Below are 22,687 nucleotides of genomic sequence, written 5' to 3' on the forward strand. Positions count from 1 at the left end.
TGGACCTTCTCCCAGAGTCTACTGACCATACTTTCTAATCACATGTTCAGTCCCAGTCATCTGTCTCCAGAAACCTGAAGCTATCTCAAGATGTGACCTCTCCTGATCCTGATGTGGAGGAACTAGCTCACATTGTGTTTACATCTGAGGATTTTTACAGTCAGTGATTCACACTTAAACACATACATACCAGTTAGATAAAGATAACGACTTCTGCAATGATTGATCATCATGGAAACACTTTTAAACAATGTGTGGTGACTGCAATCCGGTAGAGTCACGTGAGGCTAAGTACGGGAGATTGCTGTGGACTCGTTCCAAACAGACGCTGATTCCTCCTATGAAGTTCATTGTTTTTTTATTAAGTTAAAAACACATCCAAGCGGGCGAAGCGATACACGATGTGCGCCGATGCAATAAAGTGCGCTGTAGGATACGGTCAACAAAAAGTATCGTCTCCCGACTCACCCCCATGTCCATACAACCATCCCTCTGCCAGGGTGCCTACACTCATTCATAAACCACTGCACCCCTGCCCACGTGATTCTGCTGCTAATTACATTTCAAAATAAAGTACCAACACTCACACACAGGAAGTGGCGTTCGGCCGCTACATCCCAGCCCCTAATTATAACACTGTAGTAATTACAAAAAGACACCATAAAACATACATCAAACAATTGTCCATGATTAATATTCCAATAAGGGGGTGTAGTCATCTTCTTTCACGAACGAGTCTAGTCTAGGCCAGAGGTTCAAGCACTTAGCCTGTCAAGGTGATCTTTACCACCACCTTTGTCATGTGAGTAGTAAGTCAGTCAAAAGTAATTGTCTCTTCAGACGTCTGCTTCCAGTAGCAAACAGACTTTGGTTATTGGCCTATCTAAACAATTGGTCTTAGTCTTGATAAGTAGCCTTCGTACTAGTCCTTTTCTGTCTGGAAAGGTTTGAATTACTTTTCCCATGACCCAGGAATTACGAGGTGCTGTTTCGTCCACTATGAGCACTATATCTCCAATCACGAAGTTGCGTTTCACGCCAGTCCACTTCTGGCGTTCCTGGAGCTGCGTCAAGTACTCCCGGACCCATCGCTTCCAGAACAGATCGGACATGTACTGGACTTGCTTCCAGCGGCGGCGAGTGTAGAGGTCGTCCTTCTGAAACTCCCCTGGTGGTAGCGATGGGGATGTTTTCAGCAGCAACAAATGATTGGGGGTCAATGCCTCCAAATCATTAGGGTCGGGAGAAGAGTTGGTGAGCGGACGACCGTTAATGATGGACTCTACCTCACAGAGAACGGTATGAAATCCGTCCTCATCAAGATTCTGTACCTTAAAGGTAGAATTGAGAACTTTACGTATGGATCTTATCAATCTTTCCCAAACTCCCCCATGATGTGAACCTGTAGGAGGATTAAAGTTCCACTTGATGCCTTTCTGTAGAAGAATGTCATTAATCTGAGCATGGTTCCAGACTTCAGTAGCCTCCCTCAGCTCACGCTCTGCTCCAACGAAGTTTGTTCCATTATCCGAGCGTATTTCCTGGACTTGGCCGCGCCTTGCTACGAAACGTCGCAGTGCATTGATAAAAGCACTGGTATCCAAACAAGATGCTACTTCAATATGGATTGCTCGTATGGTCAAACAGGTGAATAAGACTCCATATCTCTTCACCATGCTCCTGCGGCTCTTGACTGCGAAAGGGCCAAAGAAGTCCACTCCTACCCTGGTGAATGGGGCTTCTTCTGGGCAGACTCTGTCAACGGGCAGATCTGCCATCTGTTGGCACCCCGGAGCGGCTTGCAACCTACGACAGACGACACACTTGGTCAGGAGTCTTCTTATAGCTGTAGTAGCACCTGGAATCCAATACTTCTGACGTAGTCTTGACAACACATAATTGCGTCCGCCATGGCCCACCTCTTCATGAATATGTTTGAGAAGAATATTGGAGATGTGGGAATCTTTGGCTAAGATGATGGGATGCCTACTTTCTTCGGGCATAGCTGCCCTACTTAGTCTTCCACCAACTCTCAAAATTCCATCCTCCAACACTGGCGAAAGCTTGTAAATGGAGCTGTTCTTCCTAACACTTGTGTCAGTCTGCAGGCTGATACGCTCATCAGAAAACCGCCTTCTCTGGCAAAACTTGATAATTTCAAATTCTGCCTTCGCTAGTTCTTCCACTGTGAGCAAACTGCTACAGGCCAGGGCTTTGATCACCTCCGCTTTATGCTCTGAGGAAAGGTGCTGTTGCTTACTCAAGTTCAGCTGCCTCGTTTTCTGGCTGAGGGACACGAGCAGATTCTTAAACCTGAGGATCCAAGCCACGGCCCTTTTCAGATGGGTCCAAGAGGAGAAGTGATTCATTAAGCGAGTGGTGGCGTCCACCTCTGACCCTTGCATGGCATTCACTGTAACGCTAACCTTGACCTCTGGATCATCTGGTAGGAGTTCACTTGAACGATCTGGATTCGCAGGCCAGTCCTGTTCGGGGTGTAGCAGATACTCTGGTCCTGACGGCCAGGTCTTATTCTTGAGGAACGCATCTACCTTCAACCCTCTGGAAGCCACATCTGCAGGATTGCTCGTGGTACTTACGTACCTCCATTGAGATGCCTGAGACGCTTTAAGGATTTCTGATACTCTATTGGCCACAAAGGTACGGAACCTTGATGTTTCATTCCTTATGTACTTTAGCACCGACGTGCTATCTGTCCAAAACAGTGATGGCTGAAGCCTCATATGTAATTCCCTTTTCCAAAACGTGTCCATGCGGCTTGCCATGGTAGCAGCCGTAAGCTCCATACGAGGTATCGAAACTGACTTCAATGGCGCTACCCTGGATTTTCCCATGACGAAGGCGCTGTGCACCAGGGACTGTGCGTTTTGCGAGAGCAGATAGGTCACAACACCATAACCGTCTTCACTTGCATCTGTAAAGTGATGCAATTGTGCTGCGATGACTTCTCCAAAGTCTAATGGTTTTAGGCACCTAGGGATCTGGAAGTCTTCCAACTGACTGAGTTCCTCCAACCATTGTGTCCATTCCTGTGCAGCGGAGGGTGGTATAGGCTCGTCCCAACCAAGTTCTTTTCTACACAGCTGTTGCAGGATGATCTTGGCAGTAAGGACGACGGGACTCAAAATTCCCAAAGGATCATAAATTGAACTTATGACAGAGAGGATACCCCTTCTTGTCAGAGGTTTTTGTTGCACCGTGATCTTAAACTTAAAGGTATCTGACTGAAGGCAAAATTGTACCCCCAATACCCTTTCCACGGGAAGTGTGTCCTGTTCCAAGTCCAAGTCCTTCATATCTTTTGCCCTTTGATCTTCTGGTATTGCTGTAATCACGGCATGTCGATTACTCGTCCATTTAGTCAACTTAAAGCCGCCTTTGGAACAGATGGACACCAGATCGTGCTGGAGTGCCACAGCTTCTTTCTCGGTGGCTGTGGCTACGAGGCAATCATCCACATAGAAACAATGTAAAACCTTCTCGATAGCTTCCCGGCTGAACTGCCCTTCATTGTCCTCGGCACATTTTCTAAGTGCAAAATTAGCACAACTTGGTGATGAAGTTGCACCAAAGAGATGCACCTTCATTCTGAAGTCCGCCAGTTCTTGTACAAAGTCACCATCGGGCCACCAGAGAAACCTCAGCAAATCCATGTCTTCGGCTGGTACTCTCACTTGATGGAACATGGACTCTATGTCTGCCAAGATTATCACTGGTTCCTTTCTGAATCTGGTCACGACGCCTATCAATGAGCTGGTGAGATCTGGTCCCTGCAGGAGCTGATCATTGAGAGACGTCATCTGGAAAGGTGCTCCGCAGTCGAACACCACCCGCATCGTCCCTTTTCGAGGGTGGTAGACACCATGGTGGGGGATATACCACAATCTCCCATCCTCACGAGCCAGTTCCTCCGTAGGTACTCGCTCAGCATATCCTTTGGAGACAAGATTGTCCATAAAGTCTGCATACTGCTGTCGGAAAGACACATCTCTCTTGAACCTCCTTTGAAGGTTTAGAGTGCGCTGCTCTGCGACTTTTCTGTTGTTTGGCATGTTTAATTTGCATTCTCTCAGGGGCAATGCGATCTGGTAATGTCCATTCACAAGGCTCGCTGAATTTCTAACCAGCTTCATGAATTTTTGGTCTTCCCTTGACAAAGCAGGTTGCTCCTCGTGGCTGCATTCTGGGAAATCAGTTTTGAACTGTTGCTGCCAGAGCTTATCCAAGTTTGAAACTGAAACTCTATTGACTGTGACAATGTCAAATGCGTCGCTGCTGTCTCCTACCAATGGTCCATTAACAGTCCACCCTAGAATTGTTTTGATGGCATAAGGTCCATCGTTCACGCTACGGATCACTTCTAATGGTTCCAAGGCCTTTGGCACGTTTGTTCCTATTAGCAGCTCGATTTCTGCGTCAATCTCTGGCAGATGAACATGTCGCAAGTGAGGCCATCTCTGAAGATCCTGTCGACGTGGAATATTTCCCTTATTGACGGGCATACTCTCCTGAGTGAAAGTACTTGGCAATTCGCAAAATATCTCACCATCCAGACCAGCCACCTCGAGACCTGTGACTAATTGGGTGTTCATGACCTTCTCTTGACCCATAGTACGTAAAAGGATACGAGTTTTCTTTCCTGTGAGATTAAGCCTATTCATTAAGTTCTCAGTGCAGAAAACGGCAGTGCTTCCTTGATCTAGGAAAGCATAAGTGAGCACTGTCTTATTACCTTTTCTAGACTTAACCTGTACTGGGACTATGGGAAGTTTACATTCTTCCTCACCAGCCCCAGTGAGGCCGTTGGACATTAAGGCCCTGCCCACTGCCGTGCCTGGCTCTTGTTCAGTTTCAGATTTTGCTTGCTTCTCCTTAAACTGAATATGAAGCATTGTGGGGTGCTTCATACAACACGCTTGGCATGTCAACCGTTTTTGACAATCTTTGCTGATATGTCCTGTACATAAACAGGCAAAGCAAACACCATTTTCTTTTAAGAATGTGATCTTTTCGGTGCGAGTCTTCTCTTCCAGGTGAGGGCATGACTCTAGAGTGTGTTCACCTTCGCAAAACAGACAATCTTTGATGGGTAAGGCAGTGTAGCGTTTCCATTCCCGTGTTCCAATATTCCTATTTTCCACCGTGGTCGCAGTTGTAGCGAAAATACTTCCTTTGGGTTTAGAGATGGTTCGATTCGTACTTTTACTTAATGCTGGCGCTGGGTCTTGGATATTCCCGAACACTGGGTGTGTTAGAATTCTAACTTGCCTTTCAACGAAATTAACAACGTCGCTGAATGTGGCCCTTTGGTTACGGCTCTCTTGTATCTCGCAGGCTACCGTTCTCCAGCAATCCCGAAGCTTGTATGGCAGTTTCTTTACTATTGTGAGCATATTAGCGGGCATATCCAGTTCATACATATACTGTACGCCATTCATCACGTTGCTACAGCTTCGAAGAAACAAACCGTAATCCTGTAATGCATTAACATCTTCAGATCTTATTGGGGCCCATGACAGAACTTGGTTCATATAAGCAGTGGCAATTATTTGCTCATTACCGAAGTGTTCCTGTAGCAAAGCCTTAGCCTGAGCATAACCCCTTTCAGGGTCAACATGCTGACAACTTCGTACAAGTTCCCTTGGGCGACCTCTAGTGAACTGTTCAAGGAAATACAGGCGATCACTGCAATTGCTCGACTTGCTTTCGACACCGTTCTCAAAAGCTCTTATAAAAGTGTGAAACTGTAATGGGTTGCCATCGAAAGCCTGCAGATCTCTTTTGGGTAGCGATGCCATTTGTTGTTGCTGTACCAGCAAGGTGGTTATTTCATTTTGCCTTTTCATAATTTCAATAACGTTGTTTTGACCACTTTGGCCTAAAGGACCTTCGTTGCTAACAGTGGTTCCATGCTCGTGCATATGGTGCTGAGAAGTACAAAGTTGAACATGTGAACCTTGGGTGGCCATTCTGACCTTAGCTCTTGTGGCTGGATCGCTGATGCTATTTGTGACTTGCTCGTCCCTCTTAGGTACTGCCAACGTCTGAGGAACAAATGTAGCAGCATCGGCTCTCTGCTGCATTGACTGTGTTTGTGCTTCACCAAAGTAAGGATTCATGTTGTCGTATTGTCTTGCGCTGCCTTTAGAACCGGTCATGCTTGCTGCCCTTAGCACGCTCACTTTAGCCATGTGTGCAGCAATTTCCTCGTCCATCTTGAGTCTCTCTTTTCCTTTTCGTATCCTTTCCTCTTCCTCCTCCAGCGCATGTCTGTCCTTCAGAAGTCCTTGTCGTGCCATTAGTGCTGCCAGGTCAGCTTCAGCATTTATGCGAGCAGAAGAAATGCTTGATATAGATGACCTTTGAGAGCTTCTGGCCGTGGCTCTGCTGCCCACGTTGGATATGCTGTCAGATGGATTCACACAATCCTGTGGATCTCCCTGCATGGAAACTGCCTTTGCTGGTGCTTGTGGGGCGTGCATATCAGAGTCAGGCACATCTTTGTTTGAGCCATCAAAGTCGTTTCCATCCAAGTTCACAGTAGTTTCACTCAGCCATTGGGTAACATTGTCCTTGAAAACGTTGGTGTAACTCTCGATGCTTAAGAACCATTCCTTTTGTAAAATTTGTTCGCTTTCGGGTAGCAAAGGGATTAATGACTTATGTAGCTCAATGGCCGTGTCGTGGAGCTGAGTAAGGGTTTGTATTTGTTGTTGCACCTGATGTACATTTTCCTTTCTTTTCATAAGCTCTTTTATAGCAGGAATTAGCGCTTTGATTTTATCTACGAGCACCTTTCGCTCCTTTTGAAGTTTTTCAATTTTTATTGCCAAAGCCTTTGCAGTTAGTTTGACTTCTCGTTTTTCCATTGTTTCGGAAACATTATTCACATCGCGATCATGTGTTTCGCTCATTGTGCCTTCAAGTTCGACAGTTCAAGTTTTCACAGTGCACCAACGAGTCAATAGCGTTCAATTAAATTCACGTTTCCAAAACGGGATTCAACATCCGATTCCGCACTGCCAAGCCAAACAATTCGACAGTCGATGTAGGCGAACGTCACCCGGAAAGACGGCGATCCCCAATGGACACCCGCAAACCGTCAAACTTTCCAAACGCAGCATGAATGAGAGTGGGGATTTTGCGTGCCTACCGTGGCTGTTCGCGTTGGGATGAATCCGTGGCTCGGTAAGGATCTCTGTCGCGATGTAATCCAGCTTTCTTCTTCGGATCCATAACCCCGGAATCCGACGGGAATCCGTGATAAAGACTGCGCGTTTGTTGTATGCAACTGATCACTTATTTGTTTACTTTTTTGTTGACAAATGTGGTGACTGCAATCCGGTAGAGTCACGTGAGGCTAAGTACGGGAGATTGCTGTGGACTCGTTCCAAACAGACGCTGATTCCTCCTATGAAGTTCATTGTTTTTTTATTAAGTTAAAAACACATCCAAGCGGGCGAAGCGATACACGATGTGCGCCGATGCAATAAAGTGCGCTGTAGGATACGGTCAACAAAAAGTATCGTCTCCCGACTCACCCCCATGTCCATACAACCATCCCTCTGCCAGGGTGCCTACACTCATTCATAAACCACTGCACCCCTGCCCACGTGATTCTGCTGCTAATTACATTTCAAAATAAAGTACCAACACTCACACACAGGAAGTGGCGTTCGGCCGCTACACAATGCACGACCAATTTTGCAATTAATAACTAAGAAAGAGAGTAAGTCCTCATCTGCTTAAGAACTTACTGTGGGTCATAAGAATGGCGTCCATCTTTGAAGTCAATCCCAAGATCTTTAGACCGATCACTCTTCATGGACACACAGCTGGGTTCAGGAGATTTTCCCCTCTGCTGATGTGAACTGAAAGAAACACTGAGATTACATCATCTAATCATGAAGCATCACCTCACACACCGAGAACCTTCACCAGAGAGTCTGATAGAAACACCTCATCATCAGCCTGAGACCCTCACCTTTCATCAACAGAGGGTACCGTGTATCGTGTACGCTTCATGTTCACAGAGCTGGGTCCAGGTCCTGGTCTCTTACGGGTCCTGGTGACACATGTAGAACCAGAGTGAGTGAATCAAAGACGTTGGGACATGGATAACAGTGGGGGACAGTTGGAGATGGTCCTCTCACCACTGAGCTTTGGTCTGGCTGTCATGTTCCCCACACAGAGGGGCTTCAGAGGGAGGGACTCCCTCCTCTGGGTCCTCACCCTGATTCATAACACCTTCACAACAACCTGCTGGGAGAGCTCACACATTATTTATCTTCATCAGGACAAACACGCAGAGCTCATTCACCTCAATACTAAAACTCTCATGGGACACTTTCTGTGCTCTTGTCATTGGTTAAAGTTTAGACCTTCGTTGAACCCTGTTAACATGTCTAGAGATGCATTTTAAATGCTCACCCTGTAATGAGGGGTTGATAGCTGAAGGACTGTAACTGTAGTTTGGGCACGTGTGACAACAGTGGTGCATCGATCACAATGCTGAGGCAGATGTGATTCCAATCTCCTTTGCGTTTCCTATGCATGTCATGGTGGTTGTGTAGTCTTTGTGTGTGTGCGCTTCACTGACTTCAGCAACGGGCAACAACGGCCGAGGAAAACAACTAAGTTGAAGTTCATAAATACTACAATATTTAAGTCACGGAATGTAATTGTAGTGGCCATTTGTCCTTGTTACCAACCAATCTTTACATCTCAAAGGGCCACTGCTGCACACAGTTTGTCTTCTTTCACGCAGTAAGAAAGCGAATTGTCCGGGCGATATTTTCTTTTGTTTAACCTTTATTCCATAAAATACACAACACACACATTAAAGGTTGTCTGCCTTCCTATGAAGTGCTCTCCCTCTGTCTCACTGGTAAAAGCTTTTCGTCACCCAGGTGCATGCTGGTCCCACCTGGCTACGCCCCTAAGTAACCTCCAGGTGCCCACAGCATTAACCAGGTAGTGATCCAATTAGCCAAACAATTAAGCAAAAACTAAAACATACTCAGTGACAAAAAATGCTTAAACCAAATTGACCACAAATACAGTGTTAAGATAGCTTTTTATGTATCGACCAAAGAAATTTATTTATCATAGACTTTTTTGCGGACACATTTGTCCCGTATTTTCCTCCACAACTTTGTTCCCCTCAACCGGCAAACCGACGTTTGCGCAGATCTCACTCCGTGAATCTCTAATATATATATATATATATATATATATACATATAAAATAATAATATATATGAATATATATATGAATATATTATTTTTATATATTAAATATATTTTATTTTTATGACGCATTTACGAACGGACGAACGTTTTCATTTCCGGTACGCTGCGTACGCGGAAATGAAAGCTGCAAACTTCGAGAAACACAGACCTCGATTGTTTACGTCTGTTGGGCTCCATCAAAGAACCCGAGTTGATGTTTGGAATCCACATTTTTTCTTGTTTTTTTATATTTGAACAACGAAAACGGCCATTTCCGTTTTAGGTTTGAAACTAAAAAAGACGAACAAACGACGGGTTTATTCCGTGTTTTATTTCGATCTGTTGTTTAAACGGTAAGAAGAACGTTAAAAAGGTTCACGGACCGTTAACACGCAAACACACACCAAAGAACACAGAGTATCAAGGGAAATACTCACAGGCCTCTGAACACAGTGAAGTTCTGTTGACTTTCATCCGACGCCCCACACGTCTTCTTCGGGTCTGGACGGCGGGTCGCAGAACAACGTGTCAGGTGCACATCGCCCCCTACTGACGAGTGTGCAGATTCAGGCTCCACACCTCCGTGCGCAGGAACCAGCACATCTGAACGCAACACCCGGTCTTCGGCGCCATTACAATCATAATACATGAATCTTCCATCAATCATTTCCTCGATGTTTTTGCAAATATTCGATGTTAAAGTATCGATATGTAGTTCCCTTGGTTCGTATAACCTCCTTGCAGGAGGCTGAGGTCCATCAGGACTAAGACCTCCCGCCACACCAACAGTTTCTTCCCGTCGGCAGTCGGGCTCATCAACAGAGCCGGTGGGTTCGCAACCTGGTCGGTTCGATCTTTTAATATATTTTCTTAACTTTGGTTTGTTCGTGTCTGTGGTTCACGTCACGCGATGGGCGTAAGAAAACAATATCCTTTCTTTATCAAAATGTGTCGCTGCAAGGCTGCAGCCTCGTGAAGAAGTAGCGTTGCACATGTCCTGAAGTGTTCCCCAGACACGATCAAGGTAACCAGTTGTTTTAGATCCACGACACCAAAAGGTTTCCTCCATGCTGATCTACGTCAACGAAATGAATAAATTATACTAAGGGTCAACAAATTGCTGTGTGTTTCTGTGGCGCACTGCTAAGAGCAGCCACCTGATTGACATTTTAATGTTTTGATCCACCGGGTTCGAATCCAGGTTGTGCCGATCTTTCTATTAATATATTTTTTTTATGTAAATGTTTTCATACGTGGCCGTGATGTGGTGCTCACTTATACAATCGTAAACGCTGCACTGGATTTGTGATGCGTTTTGAAGATTTTCAGCAATATGTTTGTGAATGTGTGACGAATCAGGGAACTGAGGCGGACACATCTGCAGCTGTGAAATGAACACAAACACGCACGCGTAGGGAAACCAGTAGGTGGAAAAACCAGTAGGGGTGTATCACCGGTTCTTACCCATCTAGAACCAACCCCCCCCCCCTTCCCCTCAATAAAAAACATCAGAAAAATGTATTAACTTTTATGCACAGACCGTTTCATTCTTTCATGCATATACAAGCTAATTTAACTAACTTAAGATATTACAGCGTATGTCAAAGCTACAGTAGCGGAATGCACAGTCCGGTTCTGTTTCTGAATCCGGGTGTTCCTCAGAGCACAAATAGCTTTAAAACAAAGAAACAGTGAAGCTGTGAACCAGTTCTTCGACTAACCATTTCTTAGTCGATCATCTTAGTTTTGATCTGTTAAAACAAAATTATCAGATAAATCTGTAAATGATTATATTATCAAATTCTGAAATATCGTCAGATGTCCTCCTCCTGAAACCAACCTTTGCAGATGAATTCAACACACAAACTGCTCTCTATTCATAGAGAGACTACATTCCCTTCGAATCTTTGTTTTTTTTAAACTATCATCCAACTTTACTTTAAATAACCATCCGTCTAAAGTTCACATGGAGGATTTTGACGGAGATGCTGGATCATATTTATTTCATAAAGTGAGGATCCAAAATAAATCAGTGAAACAGTTTACAACCAATGATCATGTTTGAAAAGGGAAAAAATAATCTTTGTAAAGTGCACATTTGAGTTGCTCCGGCTAAAGAACCAGTATTTCAGCCGGAGCAACTTCAAATCGAATCAAAGAGAAAAGAGGAAAAACAAGTGACAGGATTTGTTTATGTTCATTATTAGTAGTAGTAGTTTTCTTTATTATATTCAGACTGCGATAAATGTTTGGAAATTAATCCTATTTGCTGGTTTTATCATATACATGAATTTCTCTGTTAGAGCGCCCTCTGCCGGCCAGGACCAGTTCCTGCACAACAATGACGTACTTATAGTTTATAGAACATGTTATAAAATATCATATCCTGATTAGGACCCGATATCTAAATGATGATCTATTAATTCACCCACAGAGGCAACGAGCACAAGAACATTAAAACACACCTCGCTGAGCACTTTCAGACTTCCATCTCCAGTCCAGACCAGCTCAGGTACCCCTCACCTGCTCCACCTGCATCTACACCCACATGAACCTACATCAGCTGCGTGACGTCCTATACAGACTGAACTATGTGGTGAGCAGAGAGGAAGGTTCTCCACCAGGAGGAGACTCTCCGTCCTCCAGAGAACACAGAGACACTGAGGAACCAGGATTGGACCAAAACCCAGGATAAAGAGGTTCAGTGAATGTGGTGCTGAAGGTGTGGAGGTGGATCAGTGTGTCAGAGGAGACTCTGTAGAAGGACAGAGAGCCAGCAGGACCGTCCACATACACTGCTACTCTACCAGAGGAGGAGGACGAGGTGATGCGTGTTACTGTCTCATTGTGACCGACATAGTAACCTTTATCAGAGCACATCAGACTCCAGGACTGATCGTTCCACCCAAACCAACAGTCTGTACTGTTTCCTTTCCTCCTGATTCCTCTGTAACTCACTGATACATAAACTCTTCCTCTCCACTCGACCTCCCAGTAACAGCGACCAGTCAGACCAGTACTACACAGCAGCTGAGGCCAGTGGTCAAATCTGTCTGGATGATCAGGATATGACTGATACTCCTCTTTCACATGTGTGACCTTCCTGTTGTTGTCAGACAGTTTGAGTCTTCTGTTTACTGTGTTTGTGTCGATTGTGAGTTCACAGGAATCTGATGAGAGAACAAGACACAATACAGCTGCAGTTATTAATCATGTGTTCATGTACTGACACTTTGATGATGACATCACAGAGGTGAATGAGTGATGTCACAGTGTGAAGATGGTTGAATCTTCATGAATCAAACTCAAAGCACACTTACACTTCCTCAGACCTGGTCTCAACCATCGGACTCCATCAGGCTCCACCCTGAAAGGAGGAGGGGGGGTCAGAGCAGCATGGAGACATGGACATTACATCACTCACACACACAGCTTTGTCCTTCATGTCCACATGGACCACCTCTTCTTGCTACTGCAGTGGAGCTTCTTCAGATTGTCTGATGACCACAGCTCATGATGTTCATTATTCATCATCGGTTCTTATCAGTATTATACTGACCATCATCTTCCATTTCACACTCAGTTTCCTTCAGCAGTCAGTGAATCAAATGTTTAAACCTGCATCAAGTGATTTCTTTGTCCACTTGTGGTTCAGTGAAAACAAGCTGTAAACACAACATGTGCCATGTGATCATCTTCTAAAGTAACATGATGTCAACCAGCTGCTTCCACATCAACATGATGGTTCATCAGGAGTCTTGTGTCACCTGATGGATGGAAGTCCACTATTTGCTCTCTTTTAGCTCTGCTTTTGGTCTCCACCACCTCCTGGGGGGAATATCTGTGTCTTCAGCTGCTAAATGTTCCCCAGCTGGTCTCTCAGTTTGTCTGCTGTTTGCTGCTCAGCAGGTAGGTAACTGTGGCTTCATCACAGCCTGTTGGAGGAAAATAGCTGCTGCTGGAAACACTGAAACTGAACCAAACAGGAAATGAGCTGCACAACCAAAACTAGGAGCTAAAGTAGGCTAACCAGCTGAGTAGAGCTACAGAGATGGACTATTGTCAGTGGGTTCATCTCCACCACACAGTCAGCTGATCCGTGGTCAGTAGAAGTATTGACTGTTGGATGTTTTGGTCCTGACAAGCGACCTCTTGTGTTTGTGTAATAATGACTGTTGTCTCTCTGAAGTAAAGGAGAAAGTAGCATGAAATCACTACAGCGGCACAAACCCTCTGATGGAGGAGGTCGGGGTGGTTGGAGGTACAAAGGGTCTGACTGTAACACTGTTGTTCACATCCCGTCTCCTAGCACCAGTAAACACTGGTTTCTATCACCTGTAGGCGGGAGGTGAAGATGTTACAGCTCAGGTGGGTCTGCAGCCACAGATCACTGCCCGAGTCCCCTTAAAGCTTTGGTCCAGTCCTGGACTCTGACACACCAGGTCCACAACAGCTGTTGGTTCTCCACTCTGCCCAACTGTCACCTGTAGTCTACTCTTATCATCCAGGAAACTGGCTCTCAGTTCAAAGCAAACTACTTTTAAACACCAAACAATCTTACTGTGATGATCCATCGAGACTGTTTGAACGGTCTGTTTATTTATTTTTTCTTTTGTTTGTCTTTTAATAACAATGTCTGGACTAAAGGACAACACACACTGGAGGCAGATGACGACCATCTAAACATCCAAGTGTTGTTTGATAAGAGCCCACAAACCTGCAGCATGACGACGTTGACTCATATGAACCCACCATGATGCCGTCAACGTGTCAGGAGACACCACTGTCTTCTCTTATAACGTGGAAACAAGACAAGGGTCCAGAGAAACAAGCCTTTCATCACCTTCCTCCCTGTTTAGGCTCATCCTGGCTACTGTTCCTCACTACTTCTGTCTGTATTGATGGTCTCATGTGGGACACAAACAGTTTGATGAGTCTCTGGTAGTTTGAGGTCAGCTTGGTGTGTCAGGGTCTTATTAACCAGGCTGACAGTGGGACAGAGAAAATGTTTCCAGCTCTGCCTCCTCTACCAGACTGATGGTCTGTGGCTGCAGCCTCTTCATACCTGAGAGTCTCCAGTCTCCAGTGAGGATCCTCCAGTCCAGCAGACAGCAGCTTCACTCCTGAGTCTCCTGGATGATTGTAGCTCAGGTCCAGCTCTCTCAGATGGGAGGGGTTGGAGCTCAGAGCTGAGGCCAGAGAAGCAAAGCCTTCCTCTGTGATCAGACAGCCTGACAGCCTGCAGACACACAAAACAACACACATGAGGGATCTGTAAAGGCTGGAAGATCACTGCAGTACTGAGATGTCAGCTACTGAGGGGGTCACATTAATATACTAACACTTACTGACAGTCACAACCAAACACCCACTAATGTACATCAACAATCCGATACAACACGTTAAGGAGAATATTTGCAAAATACATATTTGATGTAAGCAGAAAGAATATTATGAAAGTCAGAAATGTATCATTGATGTAAAAAAAGAAACCAAGTGATCATTAATTGAATCCCGACCTGAGAGTCTCCAGGTCACAGTGTGGACTATTCAGTCCAGCAGACAAAAGCTTCACTCCTGAAACCTGCAGGTGGTTGTTACTCAGATCCAGCTCTCTCAGACTAGAGGACTGGGAGCTGAGAACTGAGGACAGAGCTTCACAGCTTCTCTCTGAGAGGTTACAGCCACTCAGTCTGAGGAGACAACAATCAATAAGAATTTAAACATTTAAGTTAAAATGACATCCTCCTTGATAAGGAGTTTTAACTGAAATAAAACTAGTAAGAGCAAAACAAATGTGTTCAGTTACTGTCTACATTTTTTTGTGTTCTACTTTAAACAAGAGGAAAACGTCAGTTAAATGTGCTTTACTGTTTACAGGAAATATTATAATATCACTATTGGGATGAGGCAGGGATATTTTATCTTATTTATACGTAAATTCAAAGTTAGGCTTCTCTATCCTCTATCTGACTTTTTAAAGAAATATAAGAGACAGAAAAAAGTGAGTTTAAATGAGAAATTAATCATCTTCTCATTTCATGGTTTTAAAGTTCTGAATTAGAAACAAACATCCATCAAACTCTCAGCAGATTGTCACTGTAGAGACACACGTTAAAGTCTTCAGTCTCTTTCCCACCTCTGATTTTCTCCTTTTCATTAATTATTTATATAAAACCGCATCGCTGACGTTAGTTGTCTGGTACCATAGTTCTCGTTTATTTCTTGATGAAAAAAATGTTCATGAAATTTGTAATCTATGAAACAAATTCATATATTGAGATCCTTTTTACACTGTATGGATCTGATAGTTTAGAGACACATTTAAATCATTGCAGATAAACTGACTTAATCTGACCTGAGAGTCTCCAGGTCACAGTGTGGACTCTCCAGTCCAGCAGACAACAGCTTCACTCCTGAATCCTGAAGGTGGTTGTTACTCAGATCCAGCTCTCTCAGACTAGAGGACTGGGAGCTGAGAACTGAGGACAGAGCTCCACAGCTTCTCTCTGAGAGGTTACAGCCACTCAGTCTGAAGAGACAATGATGAAGGAAATATGAACCATACATTTAAACAATGGCAACATATTCAAGTCCTGATATATGAATCTGACTCTCTGTACTTACAGAGCTTTGTTGGAGGCTTTGACCACTGGCAGCAGCCTCAGAAGAGCCTCCTCTGAAGCAGAGTATTTCTTCAGGTCAAACACCTCCAGATCTTCTTCTGATGACAGTAAGATGAAGACCAGAGCTGACCACTGAGCAGGAGACAGTTTATCTGAGGAGACACGTCCTGAACTAAGGGACTGTTGGATCTCCTCCACTAGAGAACAATCATTCAGTTCATTCAGACAGTGGAACAGATTGATGCTTTTCTCTGGAGACACATTCTCACTGATCTTCTCCTTGATGTACTGGACTGTTCTCTGATTGGTCTGTGAGCGACTTCCTGTCTGTGTCAGCAGACCTCGTAGGAGAGTCTGATTGGTCTCCAGGGAAAGACCCAGGAGGAAGCGGAGGAACAAGTCCAGGTGTCCATTAGGACTCAGTAAGGCCTTGTCCACAGCACTCTGGTAGAGAAACATTGGTTGAGTTTGGTCTCCAAAGACTTTAGACAACATGGAGGTTGTTGGTTCTTCGGACATCAGATTGACACCAGAGCTGAAGAAAGTCAGATGGACATGAAGAGCAGCCAGAAACTCCTGAACACTCAGATGGACGAAGCAGAACACCTTGTCCTGGTACAGTCCTCTCTCCTCTCTAAAGATTTGAGTGAACACTCCTGAGTACACTGAGGCTGCTCTGATATCGATGCCACACTCTGTCAGGTCGGATTCATAGAAGATCAGGTGGCCTTTCTGCAGCTGATCGAAGGCCAGTTTTCCCAGAGACTCCATCATCTTCCTGCTCTCTGGACTCCAGTGTGGATCCGTCTCAGCTCCTCCATCGTACTTGACCTTCTTCACTTTGGACTGAACCACCAGGAAGTGGATGTAAATCTCAGTCAGGGTCTTGGGCAGCTCTCCTCCCTCGCTGGTCTTCAACACCTCCTCCAGAACGGAAGCAGTGATCCAGCAGAAGACGGGGATGTGGCACATGATGTGGAGGCTTTGTGAGGTCTTGATGTGAGAGATGATCCTGCTGGTCTGCTCCTCATCTCTGAACCTCTTCATGAAGTACTCCTCCTTCTGGGGGTCAGTGTACCCTCTGACCTCTGTGACCATGCCAACACACTCAGGAGGGATCCGATTGGCTGCTGCAGCCCGTGTTGTTATCCAGAGGCGAGCAGAGGGAAGCAGCTTCCCCCTGATGAGGTTTGTGAGGAGCACATCCACTGAGGCCGACTCTGTGACATCAGTCAGGATCTCATTGTTGTGGAAGTCCAGAGGAAGTCGACACTCATCCAGACCGTCAAAGATGAACACAACCTGGAACTCTTCAAACCTGCAGATTTCTGCTGCTTTGGTTTCACTGAAGAAGTGATGAACAAGTCCCACCATGCTGTACTTCTTCTCGCTCAGCACATTCAGCTCTCTGAAGGTGAATGGAAATGTTAACTGTATGTCCTGGTGGTGTTTGTCTTCAGTCCAGTCCAGAGTGAACTTCTGTGTTAAGACTGTTTTCCCAATGCCAGCCACTCCCTTAGTCATCACTGTTCTGACTGGTTCCTCTCCTCCAGCTGAGGCTTTGAAGAGGTCTTCTTGTCTGATGGTTGTTTCTGGTCTGGCTGGTTTCCTGGATGCTGTTTCAATCTGTCTGATCTCGTGTTCTTGATTGACCTCTGCGGTCCCTCCCTCTGTGATGTAGAGCTCTGTGTAGATCTCATTCAGAAGGGTTGGGTTTCCTGCTTTAGCGATCCCCTCAAACACACACTGGAACTTCTTCTTCAGGTTGGATTTGAGTTCACGCTGACAAACTGCAGCAAGAAGTCCTGAATGAAAACAATAAAGAAGATCAATGAGTTAAAGAATATATTTAAACATGTCCTTTCCTCAAAGAATGGTTCTGAATATATTCTGTCCACCTTTGAGAAATACGTGAAGGTCTCATTTATCAACATGGTAAGTCTTTAGAGAAATTCTTCTTACTGCTCTGCAGATGGTGAGCCAGCTCCTCCTGCTTCATTCTCCTCAGGAAGTGTAATGAGATCTTCACAAATGCCTCTCTGCTCCTCCTCTGCTCTTCATCCAGCACCTCCTCATCCTCCCTCTGACTCTCTAAGCATTCTGGGTAATCTGAACTCACAACCTGCTGGATCTTCTTCAGCTCCTTCTTCACAAAAGTGAGGATGTTCTCCTCCAGCAGCTGGAACAGAATATTCTATGAATGACACAAACTAAAACCATGGAAGCCACCATCAGGTCCATGTTGGACAGACTGACAATCCACTGGTCTACAAAGTGCAGCATGGAGATGATGGTGAACTGAGAGATGTAAAAATAGTTGTATATGTACATACCATGAAGATGGAGTCCAGGTGTGTTTGATGCTGCTGGGCAGACGGACCTGTGGGAACTTCTGAGCTCTCCTGGTCCTCTCTGTGGAGGAACATGAACCATCAGCTCACATGGTGTTTGTACCATCAACACAAATACAACAGAGAGTTAAAGATATTGGCTTCTGTCATGACTGATCATCATGAAAACCAGATGCTGAAGATGGACAGTTGATGATGGACGGACAGTTTATTAGTTGAGTGACAGTTAGTCATCAGTTTCATCTGTTTTTAGTTCTTACTCTGGGTCATAAGAACGGCGTCCATATTTAAAGTCAATCCCAAGATCTTTAGACCGATCACTCTTCACGGACAAACATCTGGGTTCAGGAGACTTTCCTCTCTGCTGATGTGAACTGAAAGAAACACTGAGATTACATCATCACATCATCATCTAATCATTAAGCATCAGCTCACATGGTGTTTGTACCATCAACACCAATACAACAGAGAGTGAAAGATATTGGCTTCTGTCATGATTGATCATCATGAAAACCAGATGCTGAAGACTGTCGATGATGGGTTGACAGTTTATTAGATGTGTGACAGCCATCAGTTTCACCTGTTTTTAGTTCTTACTGTGGGTCATAAAAACAACGTCTGCAGACTCTGCATCTGATACAAACTCTTATGAAACTACTCCAACCCTCTTTAGTTTGTCCCCTGACCTCTAGAAGTCTCCTTAGATCTTCTGAAACCAGTCTTTGGACCTTCTCCCAGAGTCTACTGACCATACTTTCTAATCACATGTTCAGTCCCAGTCATCTGTCTCCAGAAACCTGAAGCTATCTCAAGATGTGACCTCTCCTGATCCTGATGTGGAGGAACTAGCTCACATTGTGTTTACATCTGAGGATTTTTACAGTCAGTGATTCACACTTAAACACATACATACCAGTTAGATAAAGATAACGACTTCTGCAATGATTGATCATCATGGAAACACTTTTAAACAATGCACGACCAATTTTGCAATTAATAACTAAGAAAGAGAGTAAGTCCTCATCTGCTTAAGAACTTACTGTGGGTCATAAGAATGGCGTCCATCTTTGAAGTCAATCCCAAGATCTTTAGACTGATCACTCTTCATGGACACACAGCTGGGTTCAGGAGATTTTCCCCTCTGCTGATGTGAACTGAAAGAAACACTGAGATTACATCATCTAATCATGAAGCATCACCTCACACACCGAGAACCTTCACCAGAGAGTCTGATAGAAACACCTCATCATCAGCCTGAGACCCTCACCTTTCATCAACAGAGGGTACCGTGTATCGTGTACGCTTCATGTTCACAGAGCTGGGTCCAGGTCCTGGTCTCTTACGGGTCCTGGTGACACATGTAGAACCAGAGTGAGTGAATCAAAGACGTTGGGACATGGATAACAGTGGGGGACAGTTGGAGATGGTCCTCTCACCTCTGAGCTTTGGTCTGGCTGTCATGTTCCCCACACAGAGGGGCTTCAGAGGGAGGGACTCCCTCCTCTGGGTCCTCACCCTGATTCATAACACCTTCACAACAACCTGCTGGGAGAGCTCACACATTATTTATCTTCATCAGGACAAACACGCAGAGCTCATTCACCTCAATACTAAAACTCTCATGGGACACTTTCTGTGCTCTTGTCATCGGTTAAAGTTTAGACCTTTGTTGAACCCTGTTAACATGTCCAGAGACGCATTTTAAATGCTCACCCTGTAATGAGGGGTTGATAGCTGAAGGACTGTAACTGTAGTTTGGGCACGTGTGACCACAGAGGTGCATCGATCACAATGCTGAGGCAGATGTGATTCCAATCTCCTTTGCGTTTCCTATGCATGTCATGGTGGTTGTGTAGTCTTTGTGTGTGTGCGCTTCACTGACTTCAGCAACGGGCAACAACGGCCGAGGAAAACAACTAAGTTGAAGTTCATAAATACTACAATATTTAAGTCACGGAATGTAATTGTAGTGGCCATTTGTCCTTGTTACCAACCAATCTTTACATCTCAAAGGGCCACTGCTGCACACAGTTTGTTTTCTTTCACGCAGTAAGAAAGCGAATTGTCCGGGCGATATTTTCTTTTGTTTCACCTTTATTCCATAAAATACACAACACACACATTAAAGGTTGTCTGCCTTCCTATGAAGTGCTCTCCCTCTGTCTCACTGGTAAAAGCTTTTCGTCACCCAGGTGCATGCTGGTCCCACCTGGCTACGCCCCTAAGTAACCTCCAGGTGCCCACAGCATTAACCAGGTAGTGATCCAATTAGCCAAACAATTAAGCAAAGACTAAAACATACTCCGTGACAAAAATGCTTAAACCAAATTGACCACAAATACAGTGTTAAGATAGCTTTTTATGTATCGACCAAAGAAATTTATTTATCATAGACTTTTTTGCGGACACATTTGTCCCGTATTTTCCTCCACAACTTTGTTCCCCTCAACCGGCAAACCGACGTTTGCGCAGATCTCACTCCGTGAATCTCTAATATATATATATATATATATATATATATATATATATATATATATATATATAAAATAATAATATATATGAATATATATATGAATATATTTTTTTTATATATTAAATATATTTTATTTTTATGACGCATTTACGAACGGACGAACGTTTTCATTTTCGGTACGCTGCGTACGCGGAAATGAAAGCTGCAAACTTCGAGAAACACAGACCTCGATTGTTTACGTCTGTTGGGCTCCATCAAAGAACCCGAGTTGATGTTTGGAATCCACATTTTTTCTTGTTTTTTTATATTTGAACAACGAAAACGGCCATTTCCGTTTTAGGTTTGAAACTAAAAAAGACGAACAAACGACGGGTTTATTCCGTGTTTTATTTCGATCTGTTGTTTAAACGGTAAGAAGAACGTTAAAAAGGTTCACGGACCGTTAACACGCAAACACACACCAAAGAACACAGAGTATCACGGGAAATACTCACAGGCCTCTGAACACAGTGAAGTTCTGTTGACTTTCATCCGACGCCCCACACGTCTTCTTCGGGTCTGGACGGCGGGTCGCAGAACAACGTGTCAGGTGCACATCGCCCCCTACTGACGAGTGTGCAGATTCAGGCTCCACACCTCCGTGCGCAGGAACCAGCACATCTGAACGCAACACCCGGTCTTCGGAGCCATTACAATCATAATATATGAATCTTCCATCAATCATTTCCTCGATGTTTTTGCAAATATTCGATGTTAAAGTATCGATATGTAGTTCCCTTGGTTCGTATAACCTCCTTGTAGGAGGCTGAGGTCCATCAGGACTACGACCTCCCGCCACACCAACAGTTTCTTCCCGTCGGCAGTCGGGCTCATCAACAGAGCCGGTCCCCCACTGACTGACTCTGACGTCCCACCGGTCACTTTCTTTCATTCTGCACACGTCACTTTACTGTCATTTTGGTGCACTTTTATTTTTTTAAAATATTTTTAACTTAAACTTTTATTCCTTTATTTTTAAACTAACCCATAGCCTTATACTTTATTTTATTCCGTGTGCAGTTGTCTTGTCGTTGTACTGTCTGCTGTCACGCACGCGCGGTTAAAACCCTTTCGCTCTCCGGGCCCAACACCTGATGTCAATTACATACAGTAGGTGTGCACAGCGCCACCCAGTGTACAGAATAAAATAAAGACATGTGAACATTCTACTCCTCTATTCTGCTCCTACTCTTCACTAATATTATCTGAACTGTGTATTTCAACAAAGGTTTTATCCAATATGTCTGCTTTCTCTTCGCCCGTCACTGCTGTTGGCCCTTACGGCTGCACACTACTGGGTGGATTAAAAAATGTGAAAAACATGGGTTAAAAATAAAATGTAAGTCGCTTTAGAGAGTTTGGGCACCCAAACTCTTTAATCACAATTTTCCTAATGAGTTAGGGTTTTATTAAGTTCCTACAATGTTACTTTGTTGTATTTTTTAATGTTGTATTTAGATAGATACGCTTCACCTCTGGAGCATATTTCAGGCTGAGAGAAGAACATTTTACGCTCATTTTAAATTAAAATCGGTTAAGTTGTGAACGTTTGGCTAAAAGTAATATTGCAATCTTGAGGAAGTCGATCCATACTGTCAATAAAAACCACAGCAGCAAACATGTTTATTAACTTCTTCCTTTTATTTTTTTTCTTGCATATACAACCTAATTTAACTAACTTGAGATATTACAGAATATGTCCACGCTACAGAAGCTGAATGTCACCACGTACATCGTTCTCTTTAGGCCTGATGCTGCTTCCTAAAACTCAACTCGACCAAGTGTGTAACTAAATGTACACGGTGGTGTGGTGGTTAGCACTATCGCCCCACAGCAAGAAGGTCCTGGGTTCGACGCCCGGTGGCCTTTCTGTGTGGAGTCTGCATGTTCTCCCCACTTGTTTGTGTGGGTTCTCTCTGAGTACTCCGGTATTCCTCCCACAGTACA

At 44.4% G+C, this 22,687-nt stretch overlaps 1 protein-coding gene and 1 long non-coding RNA gene across 12 annotated transcripts in view; both read right to left on the reverse strand.

Moving 5' to 3' along the window:
• Window positions 1–21,283, reverse strand: part of LOC120814370 (uncharacterized) — a 40,958-nt gene extending 19,675 nt beyond the window's left edge. Inside the window, exons 1-11 of one of the 11 annotated variants that reach the window (XM_078086281.1) lie at window positions 21,196–21,283; window positions 19,665–19,773; window positions 19,496–19,576; window positions 19,269–19,382; window positions 18,489–18,614; window positions 18,211–18,289; window positions 17,840–18,056; window positions 15,879–17,682; window positions 15,610–15,783; window positions 14,771–14,944; window positions 14,317–14,490 (exon numbers count right to left, since the gene is read on the reverse strand). In XM_078086281.1, coding sequence (XP_077942407.1) covers window positions 14,317–14,490; window positions 14,771–14,944; window positions 15,610–15,783; window positions 15,879–17,682; window positions 17,840–18,056; window positions 18,211–18,289; window positions 18,489–18,614; window positions 19,269–19,382; window positions 19,496–19,576; window positions 19,665–19,773; window positions 21,196–21,232 — 3,089 coding nt within the window. In that variant the 5' untranslated portion in view covers window positions 21,233–21,283. Of the gene's footprint in view, window positions 1–7,778; window positions 7,893–8,005; window positions 8,087–8,174; window positions 8,284–9,688; window positions 9,768–14,316; window positions 14,491–14,770; window positions 14,945–15,609; window positions 15,784–15,878; window positions 17,683–17,839; window positions 18,057–18,210; window positions 18,290–18,488; window positions 18,615–19,268; window positions 19,383–19,495; window positions 19,577–19,664; window positions 19,774–21,195 lie in introns of those variants that run through there. The other 10 variants (XM_078086289.1, XM_078086282.1, XM_078086283.1 and 7 more) reach the window with 10 other exon arrangements.
• LOC144386238 (uncharacterized) lies at window positions 12,338–13,134 on the reverse strand. The gene is made up of 3 exons (XR_013451932.1): window positions 13,019–13,134; window positions 12,572–12,618; window positions 12,338–12,421 (listed from the first exon to the last, which is right to left on the reverse strand). It is a non-coding gene; the product is annotated as an uncharacterized LOC144386238 (long non-coding RNA).
• Window positions 21,284–22,687: the final 1,404 nt, after the last annotated feature.

The sequence above is a fragment of the Gasterosteus aculeatus genome, chromosome 13 (assembly GCF_964276395.1).
Source record: "Gasterosteus aculeatus chromosome 13, fGasAcu3.hap1.1, whole genome shotgun sequence".
Taxonomy (NCBI): Eukaryota; Metazoa; Chordata; class Actinopteri; order Perciformes; family Gasterosteidae; genus Gasterosteus; species Gasterosteus aculeatus.